The 16,536-nt window shown below is 36.1% G+C and overlaps 1 protein-coding gene across 1 annotated transcript; it reads left to right on the top strand.

The window, feature by feature from the left end:
- The first annotated feature begins 830 nt into the window (after window positions 1-830).
- On the top strand, window positions 831-2,979 carry LOC143636892 (uncharacterized). Its single transcript, XM_077104377.1, has 7 exons — window positions 831-1,190; window positions 1,269-1,331; window positions 1,838-1,924; window positions 2,009-2,249; window positions 2,409-2,482; window positions 2,582-2,680; window positions 2,776-2,979. The coding sequence occupies exons 1-7, from the start codon at window positions 831-833 to the stop codon at window positions 2,860-2,862; spliced, it is 1,011 nt and encodes a 336-aa protein (XP_076960492.1). The 3' UTR covers window positions 2,863-2,979.
- Window positions 2,980-16,536: the final 13,557 nt, after the last annotated feature.

Here is a 16,536-nt window from a genome sequence, read left to right as displayed (position 1 = left end):
GAGTTCATATAAGTTCCAAACCCTCAACAACAATTAATTTGTTCATTCAGTCGTTTCCTAACCCTTGTTCTCTCTAATTGTAGGGATTTTGTTGATTGGATTCGATTAATGGAAACAACATGTGTTACCATTGATTCCACGAGTTTTGATTATCATGCGAGTAAATAATCAAAGTTGATTAATTCACAAAAACCTTCATCGCAACGAACGTCTTCTTTGTTTCAGGTAATTTGGTTTTTACCAGCCCCGATAACCGGGATCAGATTCCGTCATCATCAAAGGCGTCTGTTAATGAGTAGGGGGTGTGGAGGCTGTGTCGGGTGATGGCCAACTTTGCTTCAGATTCAGAACTGGCATTGCGGTTAATGTCGGTGTTGGTGGTTTTCATTGAAGCTGATGCTTTGTAGGTCATCGGGAGAATCATCTAGCCAAGATGGCTCCATAATCAAGGTGAAATGGTGGTGGTGGTTGGTGGGTATTGTAGTATGAAGTTCACTCATGAGAAAGAATAGAAGATAGGAATGAAAAGAAGTGAGATCCATCTTTTAACACATAAGCAATCAATATTCAAATAATGTATTTAACACATAAGCTAACAGTTCAGCTTATGAAAAACAAACGCTGTTACAGTTGTAGGAAAACAAGTCGAAAGCTGTGATTGCCAGAAATTATATAATAGTTGTATTAAGGGTAGATTAAAGAATAATGTGATTTACAAGTTACAACTTATTTGATTTGACAATAAATATTGGGCTTCTATCTGTATATATCCAAAAGTTATTGCCTCACTCAGGCGGGCTCACAAAGACGGGAAAAATCTAATCTAAAACATGGTTTCATATTCAAGACTCCTCCTCCCACTCTCCAAAATTCAAATTCCAATTCCAATTCCATTCCTAGCCACAAACAAATCACAACCTCCAAATAACCCATACGCATACGCTACAACCACCATCAAAATAATAATGGTTGCCGGAACAACCCATCACCTGATCGGCATCCATCTTTCCAGAAACACCACCACCCGCACCTTTACTCCTCTTCGTATCTCTTCTACTAAGAACGGACTTTCGATTCCAAGTGACAAAGACCACCCTACACCTGCATCACCTCAACAGGGACCTTCTTGCATCTTTGTTGGTCCGATTGAAACTGCTACCCAAGAAAATCTTGAAGCTTTTTATCGACAAGTACGTACCTGTGTCTTCAATTATATATAACTTGTACTTGAATTCTTTTATTCATTTGAAACCTATTGAATTAATTAGGCACGGGATGCGTATTATAGCGGCAAACCTTTAGTCGTTGACGACATCTTTGATAGAGTCGAGGTAAGCAATCCATCTCTAATCTAACCCTGTAATCATCACTTGCAGCTAGGTTTGTAAACAAACACAAACTGCCAAGTTCATGTTTGTTTCTTGTTTAACTTTAACATAACAAATGATTCAACAGTATGACTAGTTTGTTAAGAAAATGATCAACAAATGTAAACGAGCGAACATAGGTGGATGGACATAACCGAGAGAACACCAATTTGTTGAACCGGGTAATTAATAAAAGACTACGTTGTAAATAACAGACCTTATAAGTATTTGAATAACTAGATGAACAAACGAACGTGTCACCAAACGGTTCATTCGTTAAACATGACATGTTTTTATGTTCATTTGTTTAACTAGATGAACAAATAAAAAATAGTTGTTCTTGGAACATAAACGAATATCCTGCTAATAGGATCACATACAGTGAACCGAACATTCAGTTCATTGACATAAATAAATTGAGCTATGAATCTTGATCTGAATTGCTAATTTGAGAAAGTCAAATGAAACAGCTACAGTTACGTTGGTACAATTCAAAGTATGTCGTCAAGTATCCTCGTTGCAGTTTAAGACAGCAGTCAACTTATGCCGATGCCCAGGTAATTTTGTCATTTTGGTTTCGGTTTCTTGTATTTATTTTTTTAATGATTTGTGAAACTTTATATAATATGGATGTAGGGCAGGAAGACCCTTCTCAGGTTTTAGCATTAGCAAGTGTTTGGTTACTGTTTCTTGGAATTGGAAGTTCGGCTTGTCTTGTGCCTGTACTTTACATTTTTGGTCAAGTCTTTGAAGATACACTAGATTCCGGATTTTCACCCCTTAATAGTCATGCCCCAGTTCTTGAGTTAATTGCCATGCTAAACGGTATGCTTGTAATGATGCTCGGATCTATGATCGGTTATCCAATCGCCTCTGCTTCTGGTAATATGTTATTTTACATGTCTTCATAGGTATTAAAGTATTATATTCTCTTTATATATGGCGGTATTAATATTGTATAAGACAGTTTTGTTAAAAGGTTTATAACTTTATATCATTTCTTCCAAGATTTATCAAACTAACACCGTTAATTAATGACAGTTAGAGCGCTTCAAGGCTTGTGGAAAAATGATTTAGTGGCGTTAAAAGGGGCGTGCCCAAATTGCAGCGAGGAGGTTAGTATTTAACTGAAAATTATTATATCTGAATATATAGGCTTTTATTCTCATGATGCATCAGTTTATAGCTTGAAGTGATTTTTCTTTTACATTCAGGTATTTGCGTTTGTGAAATCAAATGAGTTCAATAATTCGCCACATAAAGCGGAATGCCATGTATGTGAATGCTTGTTAGAATTTCGCACTAAAGTTGAGGTAATTGCTAGAAAATCTTAATAGTTGCTCTTGATTTTTTTAAAGATCTTTCAGAAACTTTTAAAAATCACTCAATGGTTTTCTTTTATGTGTAGAGATCGGCTGCGAGGCCAGGGAAGAGGTGGGTTTATGGTCGGATATATTTGATCCGAAGAAGGCGTATGAACAGAGGACAAAGATAGACTTGTGATGGCGTAGTATTGGTTCTATTTTTAGACAACAAAGCTAGCAAGTAATTATATACAACTGCCAACAAATTTGTAAATTGTGCATCATTATTACCATGATACGAACAAGATCTCAAGTTAATATTGATTACGTAATCGTTCATATCATTATAATAATTCACTATTTTGAGTTGTTTAGGTTTTTTGCAAGTTCGTAAAGAAAAAAACCAAGTTTAAAAGATCATTTGGGTTAAAACTTAAAATAAAGAATCCAGAGCTTATTAAATTTGTTGAATTTGATTTTAATGAAGTCTTGTGGGCTATTGTGAAAACCATGGGGTGTTAAAAAACTGGTTCAAACCAGGTTTGTAACCAGTTTACATACCGACCCTTAAAACCCCAAAACCGGTTTCTAAACCGACCCAACCTGATAACATCCCAAAAAACCGGTTCGTAAAGAAAAAAACCAAGTTTAAAAGATCATTTGGGTTAAAACTTAAAATAAAGAATCCAGAGCTTATTAAATTTGTTGAATTTGATTTTAATGAAGTCTTGTGGGCTATTGTGAAAACCATGGGGTGTTAAAAAACTGGTTCAAACCAGGTTTGTAACCAGTTTACATACCGACCCATAACACCCCAAAACCGGTTTCTAAACCGACCCAACCTGATAACATCCCAAAACCGGTTCGTATAGCGGTTCGACGTTTGAAGACGCTAACCGGTTTAGGAACCGAACCGGTATGAAAAACTAATTAATCGGTTTCAAACCGACCAAAACTGATGCGTACAGGTTCGTCTTTACTAACCTATTTGTATTCCGCTAATTATGATCAAAACTTAAGTGGGCTAATAAAGCAATCTTGGGCTGAAGTATTTGTTGTTGAGATGAGCCGAAATGAAAATAAACAATAGCTGCTAAAATCAATAATATATATAAACGAAAACATAAAACTCCTACGTGTCGTGATGTGGTCGTTCCCTCTTTTTTTGGAGTCACCAGATTTGCTTAATTTTTAAATGGAGGCTTCTCATGCATTTGACCCGAATTTACGGGTATGGGTCTCATCAAACCCATATATTTCTTAAACGAGTTATAACATCTCAATAAACTAAAAACTAATCTCACCAAATATTTGAAATAAAAATCCTATAAAGTAGGGATATACTAAAAACTAATATATGATTTATAATTAATATACCAATTTTATAGTTAAAAAATAAAAAGGTCTTGGGTCTCATCAAACCCATATAGCTTTTAAACCGGGTTATAACATCTCATTTATTTGTGAAACAATTTATCATTAAACCATAAGTATATTATTAACTTTCATACAATAAAAATACTTAGCCCTGCTTGCGGTGCGCACATATGATGTATATATGTGTGAACCCTCGGGTAGGCAAAAGTGAAATTGCACTAATTTTGACGTTATTTTACTAATCTCGTGAAAATAACGTTAAAAGTGACGGACGGTTAATCAGGCATCATGTAGTGGCGTTGATAGCCGAAAGACAAGGGTACATGCACCGATCAGCCGGTGTCCCGATGATTGAGTGCTATGTACCTTATGTCCAAGGCTTGATGCAAAACTACTATCGAGCCGGGGGTCTCACTGGAAGAAGCCTCTCTATCCTTATGGGGTAGAGGTAAGGCTGTCTACATCTTACCCTCCTCAGACCCTACTATAGCTTTGCTATTGGTGGGATATACTGAGTACGAGGATGATGATGATGACAATAAAAATACTCAATAATAAATAAATATTAGAAACAAATAACATAAAACAACCACCGTAATACGTAGGATAAAAACTAGTGCAATATAAAAGATTATAGACTATGGTGGCATCGTTGGGCTTGGATCTTGTAATTGGGCTCATTTATTAATTTTACAGGGCAGTTCTGATCGACGTTTCTTTTGTTTTAATGTTTTCTTTTACGTGATCACAATTCACAACTAGGGATTATGGTCAGGTAACAAACCAGCCTTGTTGAGTTGGCGTAACGATGCGAATTCGGTTGGTATCGATTAGTTTGTTGTAGTAATGGCAATAAACTCATAAAAAGTAAACGCTCAAAATAAATATTAGCACTTAGGGGCGGCCCGAGGGGTGTGTGAGCCGCACCCTCTGCCAGGGTACGTAAGTTTCGAGGGCCCAAACTTTTATATATATATATATATATATACACACATATATATATATATAAGAACCTGAGGTAACCCAGTGGCAGAACTACAAGAGGTAACCCGTTGACCCTCCGACGACTCTCCGACTCTCCGACGATCAAAATTATCATTTGTAGGGTTTAGAACGTGATGTATTTCTTATAGTTTTGACCCTTCAAAGTGTTACCGGTTGTGTAGTTGAAGTGGAAAGAGGCACAAAAATATCATGAATGGAGGAAAGGTTTAATAACGACGAGGACGACAAAATCGGTGGTGGTTGGTTTATCAGACAAAAAGAAGAAGGAAGGTGAGGAATGGATAAGAATAGAAGAGGGGTATTTAAGACATTTAATTGGTTAAAGTAAAAGAGTTTTAGAGTTAAAATCGTATATATTACTGTTTTCTTTTCACTTTTATTAATTTCTAGAGGTGTAGACCATGTAGACTAATCATCGCAAACGGTATGAATTAACTTTTACAAACTTTTTTTAATAATTATTATTACTTTATTTTGTTAGTTATTTTAAATTTAGTACATTTTTAAATATAGATAGATAGAATAAATAGTTTCAACTCAAACATGTTAAAGCCAATTATTTTATACATTTAAACAAGTTTTGGTTTGCTTTGATTTTGTAATTTGTTTCGGTTGCGCTCGTCATGTTTCGGTTTTATTATGAGCAAGACATAATTAACACCGAATTATTTCAATTCTCAAGAAAATATAACTAAACTTTCATTTAATTAGTTTGAGCTGATTATGTCATTTTGGTATTGTCTTCAGTTTACCCAAAATGAATATAATATCTTTTTAATTGTGACCCTCCTATCTTAAAGTTCTAGTTCCGCCACTAAGTCAAACGGCATCGTCAACTGGTCGAATCGGTCGTTAATTTTGATGTTTAAAAGTAACCAGAAAAATAGGTTCCCTAGATAACTTTGCCGGAAACGTTGGGTATTACATTCATATCATATATTTGTTATATTTATTTTTATAACATTAATCGTTGTTTATAAAAATTAGCATATATATTTCGTTATTCTTTAAGCCTACAGGCCTTTTTATTTCGGCTCAGCCGAGTTATTTAAATCTTCGGAGACGACCCTGTTAGCACTCGCGCCATAACTTAGATAAAATAAACATTTTTAAAACGAAGTGTAGTCGCTTGGTAAAACCTATGCGTTGCAGTTGTGAGTCAACATGAATTTGGTTGATATTAGGTTGCAGATTTGGAACTAAGCGATTAAATAAATTCGTCAACATGCAAATAAAATAAATTAACATATTTAAAACAAATAAAAAACAAAATATGCACGTCATGAAGGTGGACTAATGCGAATCCGGTTGGTATCAGGTTACAACATCAGACGTTAATGGATTAATCAAAACACCATAACGCGCCACATGGATTAATCAAAACACCCACGACACAATTCATGGTTTTAACACTATATGTAATAATATATTGTAAAACTTACTCAACTATGGTTCAAAACCCAACACTAGCTGCTTATGTAATTGCTAAACAACGTTAATGAGTTAATGATAAGTATACTTGTCTATTGTGTAAGGCCCCGATCCCGGTGCCCTACTTTGGCATTGGATTTACTCATAAATACAGTTCTAAATATCAGAGTTAAACAAATCTTTTCGCGGAATAGATAAAAGGAAACCATTCATTACATAAGTCTTAATATTTAAACCACATAATATATGTCTTAAGTTCAAACATCATAAAATTAAGTCTTCAGATGCCAGCTATTTTATTCTTTTGCCATGCGCCTCTCTTCAAGCCAGCTGTCTCTTCCTACTCACCTGCGTGCATACTAAAAGTCAGCTACGCTGAGTGAGTTCTAGTTAATCAAGCAACATACAATACATTCACATACTTTATACATACCCGTAGGTATGTACATCTTAGATACTTAACCTGCTCACCATACTTTTGTACATACATTCATGCGTTCATTCTTTTATACTTTCTTTACTTACATGATACATACATAACTATCGTTACCTTTTAAAGAGCCTTCCGTCCTATAACCTCACAGATATTGTAAGGGTCTAGTCCCTAACATCACAGATATTATAAGGGTCTGGTCACAACATCACATATATTTTTAAGGTCTGGTTTCTATCCTCACAAATATTATTAGGGCCTGGTCCCTATCCTCATATATATTATTAGGGTCTGGTCCCTTTCTTCCGTGCAACCATACCCTACCTTTCTTCATATTTTTATTCATAAACTTTCATACATACTCTCCATACTTTCTATAGCATTTATATATAATTAATACATCATACATAAGACAATCACATATCATACACTTACCACTTAAGTTAAGTGTGTTAACTAATCATATCGAATATGCACACATCCCCAAAAACATGATAAGGAAATGGGGCTAGAAACTCACATGTCTCCTGTTTCTTTCTGAGTTAATAGTGATTCCTTTCTTAAATTGAGCTCGGCTAACGGTATATAAATTACGTGTATCAATTACTGGCCCTAACCACATCATTTATGTTTCAGCAAAATGGCTAAGTCTGGTCTATTCTAATAGACTTATCCCCTTTCCATTCGAATATACTTGTATGCGAATGTATTCGAATAACCTGTGTATTCGAATACAACACATTGTATTCGAATGGCCCATTTTACTTGAACAACATTGTATTCGAATAGGTTGATTGGAACTTGCATTCGAAAAGGATGGTATTCAAGGGAATTGTAATCGAATTAAAATTGTATTCTAATAAAATTGTATGTGAACAGTATTGTATGCGAATACAATTGTATGAGAGTACAACTGTATTTGAATACAATTGTATTCGAATAGAAATTGTATTCTTCATTCATGTCTTTCTTCCTTCCTTCCTTTCTGTCTCTTTCTTTTTGAGTGTTCACCATTCGAATACTTTACTTTATTCGAACCCGTGTTCATTCGAATACCATCACTCGAATACTTGTTTTATTCACATACAATCCACTGTTGGGGTTTTTACCACCTTATTCACATTTTTCTTTCATATACTAACATCCATTCACGTAGTTTAGTGTTATATATCTTCCTAATGGTTTTTCCTTTCCATACTAGACCAAGATCTAGCTTGTTTATCCATAAAGCTTGAACCTTTATTGGTTTTAAACGCATTAAAGCTAGATCTAGGGTTTCTAAGTGAACCGTGTTTACTAACGATTTCATTAAGTCCATTTTTAACATCATGTTTACGTTTTTAGGGTATAACAATACCCGATTTACTATCCTACCAAGTTTCATGCAAAACCGACTTCGTTTACTCTTTTTTTTCACTAACTGAAAAACTACTCGTTTTACCCGAAACAAACCAACTAACCCATTTACTATCAAGTTCATTACTTTATCAATTATCATGACCCCATCTATCATCCTGCCAATTTTCATGTAAATCCCTACACGTTAAGTAAACCTTTTTAACAAAAACGTACATTTGTTGTTTATAATCAAAATCACTCGAATAGACCAAAATCATATCAAACGAACACGGAATTGAATGATTCAAGCGGCCACGGAACCGTCCCGCCCCGATCTACAAACCCATCAGCTCTTCTTCACCGGAAACTGCCGCTACAGTTGCCAAAACAGCTAAACAGTCGTAGGAATCTTTTTTTTTAGCTGCAACAGTTTTGCTGATAAAAACCGGACTTCTCGACTTCTGATCGAAGATCTAATCTGTGGAAATATTAATTTTTATACCATGAACAATCAGTAAAAATTTTAGACCAATCCGACGGTTAGATCTCCGGGAATCTTTATGTCTTTGTGGGTGGTTTTCTCAAAAACGGGAATTGGAGAAGTGTGTGTTTTTGATGGTGTAGGCTATGGTGTAGAGATGTGTGAAAATGGAAAGAATTAGGGTTTTAAGGGGTATTTATACTCCCTTAAGCCCATGGAACTTATGCCCATCTTTCCTTTTTGGTCCATAATTAATTCCATCTAATTAGTTTACTTATCCTTCCATCCTTATTATTTTATTAATTCTCTACTAACTCAAGTAAACTTTTCCACCATAAATAAATAATATATTAAATATTATTCTTAGAAATTTCGGGATGTTACAAGTCTACCCACTTATAAGAGGTTTCGTCCTCAAAACCTGCTTAGTCCTTGTAAAAGGAATACTTCCTGTATTCACATCCTTTCTTTAGCTTCCTGACTTACCGGTTTATCCTTTGTCTACATTTAACGAGTGGTCTTAATTAGTTTTAGCTTTCATAGGTAGCTTGTCTATGAGGTCTTCGATAACGCGCTTCCTTTTCCAGACTTTACAAGTGCAAATCACTCCCACAAGCATGCTTTCTTTTTTCTTGTCCTTTAGATAGAAGCATTGCACTTACTATCATTACCCTTAGCACTGAATGACCATTCCGTCCAATTACAACCTTTAGCAAATATACTGCTTTACAATACATTCAAAACATATTAATTCCAAAAAGGAAACCTTTCCAGATTCTCCTTATGGATTACTTCTTAAAATCCCTTTGGTCTATTCATTAAGATAAGAACACTTCTTGCAATTCTTGAGCACATCCATTGCATAACTTGTCGAAGAACTCCTTAAGTCACCATTTGAACCTTCTTTCATTCCCAGCTCTGCATCAACACATTGGGTTCATGAGTTATAGCTGTCTACGGTAGCTTGATCATGAAGTCCATGACGATACATCTTTCTTTTCTCGACTAATAAAGTCTCATCTTGTCCTATGAATCCATTGTTGTCTGCTACAACATATCAGGTTGTCTGACATATCATAACCATTTATTTTAACTGACTTCCTTTTTGAGCATGTGTTAGCCTTCACATGGATATTTATAATACCATTCTATCTTTACCGACCTAGAGGACTTCCCGCTGGTGATCACATGAATATCAGTTACACACTAATCATTCATGTTAAGACTTAATTCAAATAACATAAGTCTAAGCCATCTCTACGCCTTCCCTGCATGTCTTTCTAGATTTTGTCCCTAGTTTCTTGTACCCTCTTTCTGCGTTACTGTCGGTTTCACCTTCGTAATACTTGAGATTGTTCTTGTCTGTGTAGGAAAAGTATCATATTCTTCCAAAACTTTTACATACCATGAACCCATCTTTATTTGACTTCTACTTAAGGGTTTCACCTTCATCAGTATCTGCCTTCATTGTAATCAAATTTTTCTAAACCCCGATGTAAACCTACTATTTATGTTTGACACAATTGACAATGGCACTCCATGCCTTGTCACAATCTTGCTAATGAACTCCTTAACTAACATTTCCGATGAGATAGCTTCTCGTATTGGTATAAAGTGAGCACCTTTCTTCAGACGGTCCATAATCACCCATATAGTATCATGGTTTCTAGCTGTACACGGTAGCTAAGTTATGAAATCCATGGTAATGCGTTCCCATCTCCATTCTAGTGTTTCTAACGGTTGTTCCTTTCCATGCAGCTTCTGATGTTCTGCCTTGACTTGCAAGAAAGTCAAACACTTACTGACATATCATATCACTTGCGTCTTCCATACTTGGCCACTAGTAGTCTATCTACGAGTCTTGATACATCTTGGTAGATCTCGCATGTCTAATGAATCCACTTGCAACTAAATCTGATTCTCACATCATAATTATTATCTTTCAAATCTCTATGTAACCCGATAATTCATCCTTTTTCATCTTGCTTTCATTCTTTATACTTCTAAATGTGCCTCGTGGATCTTTCTCATGCAATCCGAAGTACTAACTAATTTATACGACTTAATTTTCATGATAACTTCTCCACCTTTATAACTTAGTGCGCCAGTGACCTCGTGAGCCTCACCAGGATAATACTTGTTTTCACAATCACATTCCTTTATCATCCTTACTCATCTTCTTGCCTCGTATTCCGTTCTTTCTGCTTGAAGAGATATCCATGTATCAATGGTACACCTTGAAATCCTAGCATAGAATTACTCTTTCTTCAGCGTCTCCAACACCTCTCTCAAGTGTTCAGCATGATCGGACTTATTCCTTGAATATTTCAAGATTATCATCAACAAAAACAATGTCAGATTTGTCCATGATTGGATGACACACCCTATTCATCATAACCATATATGTTGCCTGAGCATTCGTCTATCCATGCTATCACAAGAAACCCGTAGTATTCATATCGCGTCTGATATGTTGTCTCAGGGATATCTGCCTCTTTCACTTTCAACTGATAATAGCCTGCTCTGAGGTCTATTTGCGAGGACCATCTCGCAACTTGCATTTGATCAAACAAATAATCCATTTGTGGCAACGAATATCTATTCTTCACAGTAAGCTTCTTCAACTCGCAGTAATCTATAAACATCCCCATACTTCCGTCTTTCACCTTCACGAACATCACCGGTACACCCCGCATGGAAACAATCTACATTAAAGCACCTTTGTTGAGGAGTTATTGTAGTTTGGACATTAACTCTTTCATTACAGACAGCGCCAGACGGTAAGCTACTTTTGTGACGAGTCGTGCTCCTGGTATTACTCCTATCTAGAATTCTACCCCTGGAAGGTCCTCTGGGAACACTTCTGGATAGTCACACCCTACAGGAACATCTTTCCTTTCTTTCATCTCGGCCGTAGCTTTGACAACGTACGCCAGGTAGGCACTGCACCCTTGCCTTAACAAACCTTCGGCTTTTATCATCGAAATGATGTTAAGCCCTGAACTTTCCTTAATGCCATAAACCGTCACTATACCGCCGTCCAAAGACTTCAACCTTATCAACTTACTCCTACATGCTATATGAGCCTTAAACTCAAACAGCAAATCCATTCCCAAACGACATCGAACTCTCTTAAGGTCAAACATAAAGAGTAGCAAGGAACTCACGTCCCTTTAGTTCTACCTTAAAATTCTTAACCATTCTCATACTTTAACGAAAGTATCGCTAGTGGTCTCTTCCATAAAGTCTCAGGTACACAACTACATTCTTCTAAGCGTCTTCATCCATATTCGCTACACTATGTAGTCTCGTCCTTTGATTCCTTTTCAGTTACGATGCCTCGACATTCACCCGTCCTTCTCAATCATCTCTACTTTCTCATAATTCGCTTCGTTACTCACGATCCCATAAAGTTCCTTTATGGAGTTAACTATTGTAGACATACTACATGTCTTGACTCATTCTAGTTGGCTTATCTCTATTTATTTCATGTTGCTTCCATTTGGACATCACAGTTCGGGCTGCCTTTGATGCTATAACGAATATTGTTGGCATTGTAGTGTGAAACAATTACGCAACTCCCTTTGTGTGGATGACTACAAGCTCCGAGCGTGATCCTTCTTCATTACTTCCTAAAGTCGAAGTCCTACTGCTTTTGTATATTGCTTTGTCAGACCTTCTTAAAAAAGGTGTCTAGTTGGCAAGTGTCTTACCATAGTGTCCAGTTGGACCTCCTCGCGCGTGCCCCTTTGTATCATTCATCTATATTATCTCTAAGGGAACACAAACGTTATCACTCTAGGAATTATTTAGCACATGATTCATAAGGTAAGTAGTTAATGACAGTGGCCAAGTGTAATTAACTCTTTACATTACTTCTCAGGTTCTACATACTTCCCTTTATGATTTCAGTTGTACTGGTTCCTACTTCTCACAAAATCATGTAAACATACATATAACCTACATTCTTATCCCTAGCAATTAAGCTAGCATACACACATTTTTTCTTTAGCAATTAAGCTAACATTCATATATTCTTCCACTTTCATTTAACGTGCATGTACATAACATGAACTTAATCATGCAACTTACCGTTACCGAACTTGCTTGAGAGACACATGGCTTTCTTGATGTAACATTCCAAAATTTCTAAGAAAAAATAATTAATATATTATTTATTTAAGAGGGAAAAATTTACTTAAGTTAGTAGAGAAATAAAATAATAAAGATGGAAGAATAAGTAGGCTAACTAGATGGAATTAATTATGGACCAAAAAGGAAAGATGGGTTTAAGGTCCATGGGCTTAAGGAAGTATAAATACCCCTTAAAACCCTAGTCCTTTCCATTTTCATACATCTCCACACCATAGCCTACACCATCAAAACACAAACTTAACCAAATTCCCGTTTTTGAGAAAACCACCTACAAAGACAAAAAGATTCCCGGAGATCTAGCCGTCGGATCGGTCTCAAATTTTAACTGAGTGTTCACGGTATATAAATGAAGATTCCCAATGGAAAGATTTTCAATCAGAGGTCGGGAAGTCCGGTTGTTATTAGCAAAACCGCAGCAGCTCAAAAATGAAGATTCCGGCGACTGTTCAGCTTTTCCGGCGACTGTAGCGGTGGTTTCCGGTGAAGTTGAGCTGATGGATTTGTATATCAAGGCGAGACGGTTCCGTGGCCGCTTGAATCACTCAAATCCGAGTTTGTTTGATATGGTTTTGGTCTATTCGAGTGATTCGAACAAAAGCATCAAAGGTATGTTTTTGTTAAAAATGTTTACTTTTCGTGTACGGATTTACGTGAAAATTGATATGATGATAGATCGGGTCATGATTATTGATAAAGTTATGAACTTAATAGTACACGGGTTAGTTGGCTCGTTTCGGGTAAAACGAGTAGTGTTCGGTTTGCGAAAATGACGGGTTAACGAAGTCGGTTTTTGAATGAAACTTGGTAGGATAGTAAATCGGACCCTATTATGTGAGAAAGATGTAAAATTTAACATAAATAAGTTGTTTAGATTGAAAAACGGGTAAATGGGGTAAGATCCCGGTTTTCCGGCGATGACGGCGCCGGAAAGACAGCGTCGGAAAAGCGTATACAAGGATGAAAAGAATATTAAAACCCTAACCCTAATTCGTTATGTGAAACTAACGAATTAAAGGTAATTCGTTAACGGATTAGCCTTAATTCGTGAACTAATTCGTTAATGAAGGAATGACAAACTAGCTCCGATTCGTTAAATAATTCGTTATGATGATTCGTTAAGGAAGAACAACGAACTAGCTTCAATTCGTTAAAGCCAGTTCGTTATAAAAGATTAGTTCCTTATAAAGAGTCCAGTTCTCTATATTCTGAATAACGAATTAGAAGTTTGAAAGAATGACAGAAAGGTCCTTGGACTTAGAATAAATGGCTTAATTACATATTAGCCCCTGAACTTTATTAATTTATGAAAGATACCTTTAAAGGTTAACGTGTAACGATTAACTAACCGGGTAATGACTCAATGGAGTAACATCGGCTTAGACACTTAAGATCAGTTAAGTAAGAAGTAAGAAGGGCTAGAACAATATTTAATATTGTATCTATCAAACAGTTAGTCACGCACAACAAAGGAAGGGAATAACCTTAAACGGCGGACGCAACCGAGATCAGGTGAGTTTCTAGCCCCACTTCCTTGTTATGTTTTCGGGGCTGTCTGCATACTCGATGTGATAGTTAATACACTCACCTTAAGTGGTAAGTGTATGCTTGGTATGATTTATGTATGATGATTGCTTAACGGTGCGTGAAAGATCTTCGGATATTGCATGTACTGTCAGGAGGTAGTTAAAGATATGATTGATATATGATATATGTATGTTATGTATGTATTATTGATAGTACGTGAACGATCTTCGGATATTGCATGTACTGTCAAGGGATGGTTTAAAGATATGGTTGACATATATATGATGTATAATTGATGTATGAATGTAAGAAAATTATAATTAGTTAGAAAAGGGAACCGACCCTAATAATGTCGGCGAATGTAGGGAATCGACCCTAATAATGTCAACGATTGTAGGGAACCGACCCTGATAATGTCGGCGAATGTAGGGAACCGACCCTGATAATGTCGGCGAATGAAGGGAACCGACCCTAATAGTATCGGCGAATGTAGGGAACCGACCCTAATAATATCGGCGAAGGTTATAGGGCGAAATGCTCATTAAAACGTATATGTATGAATGAAAGTATGTATGTAAGTATGAAAGAAGGAATGAAAGTACGTATATATGTAAGTTTTTTATGTAAGTAAATATGAAGGTATGCACCTACGGGTGCATATGTAAGTATGTGGATGTATTGTATGTCGTCTGATTAACTAGAACTCACTCAGCGTAGCTGACTTTTAGTATGCACGCAGGTTAACAGATTGAGACAGCTGGTTTGAGCAGGCAACATGGCAAGATTGAAGAGGCTGGCATCTGCAGATTGGTCATGATGTTTTAATACTATGTTTTGAAAGGACAAGTTATGGTTATTTGTAATGAATGGTTGATAGTTATTATTATTCCGCGAAAGTTTTATTAACTCTGATATTTAGAACTGTGTTTATGAGTAAATCCAACGTCCAAATGTAAGGCACCGGTAACGAGGCCTTGCACTTGAACTGGCATCTTCTTTCTTTTCTTTCTTAAATCCCATTCTCTGTTCGAGACTAAGCATGTAGGATGCTTAATTCTCTCGAACTTATGCTTTAATACCAACTTGTAAGGCCTTGATCCTGGTGCCCTACTTTGGCATCGGATTTACTCATAAACACAGTTTTAAATATTAGAGTTAAACAAAACTTTTTGCAGAATAGATAAAAGGAAACCATTCATTACATAAGTCTTAAAATTTAAACCATATAATATATGTATTATGCTCAAACATCATAAAATTAAGTCTTCAGATGCCAGCTTCTTTATTCTTTTTCCATGTGCCCCTCTTCATGCCAGCTGCCTCATCTTACTCACCTGCGTGCATACTAAAAGTTAGCTACGCTGAGTGAGTTCTAGTTAATCAAGCAACATACAATACGTTCACATACTTGTATACATACCTGCACGTATGCACATCTTATATACTTCACCTGCTCACCATACTTTCGTACATACATTCATGCTTTCATCCTTTCATACTTTCTTTACTTACATGATACATACATAACTATCGTTACCTTTTAAAGAGCGTTCCGCCATATAACCTCGCAGATATTGTAAGGGTCTGGTCCCTAACATCAAAGATATTATAAGGGTCCGGTCCCAACATCACAGATATTTTTAAGTTCTGGTTTCTATCCTCACAGATATTATAATGGTCTGGTCGCTATCCTCACAGATATTATTAGGGTCTGGTCCTTTCTTCCGTGCAACCATACCCTACCTTTCTTTATATTTTTATTCATAAACTTTCATACATACTCTCCATACTTTCTATAACATTTATATATAATTCATACATCATACATAAGACAATCACATATCATACACTTACCACTTAAGGTAAGTGTATTAACTAATCAAATCGAGTATGCACACATCCCCGAAAACATGACAAGGAAATGGGGTTAGAAACTCACATGTCTCATGTTTCTTTCCGAGTTAATGGTGATTCCTTTCTTTAATTGAGCTATGCTAACTATATATAAATTACGTGTATCAATTACTGGCCCTAACCACATCATTTAAGTTTCAGCAGAATTGCTAAGTCTGGTCTATTCTATTGGCCTTGCCCCCTTTCCATTCGAATATACTTGTATTC

This window comes from Bidens hawaiensis, unplaced genomic scaffold (genome assembly GCF_021521415.1).
Source record: "Bidens hawaiensis isolate Kalapana, Puna unplaced genomic scaffold, B.hawaiensis_p1.1 tig00008080_1, whole genome shotgun sequence".
NCBI classification, from domain to species: Eukaryota; Viridiplantae; Streptophyta; class Magnoliopsida; order Asterales; family Asteraceae; genus Bidens; species Bidens hawaiensis.
The sequence above is the reverse complement of the archived record's forward strand: the minus strand, read 5'-3'. Positions and strand labels throughout refer to the sequence as shown.

Coding starts and splice junctions, on each gene's coding strand:
- LOC143636892 (XM_077104377.1), top strand. CDS start 831: ATGGTTTCATATTCAAGACTCCTCCTCCCACTCTCCAAAATTCAAATT. Junction 2,250..2,408: donor TCCAATCGCCTCTGCTTCTG/GTAATATGTTAT, acceptor AATTAATGACAG/TTAGAGCGCTTCAAGGCTTG. Junction 2,483..2,581: donor GCCCAAATTGCAGCGAGGAG/GTTAGTATTTAA, acceptor TTTTACATTCAG/GTATTTGCGTTTGTGAAATC.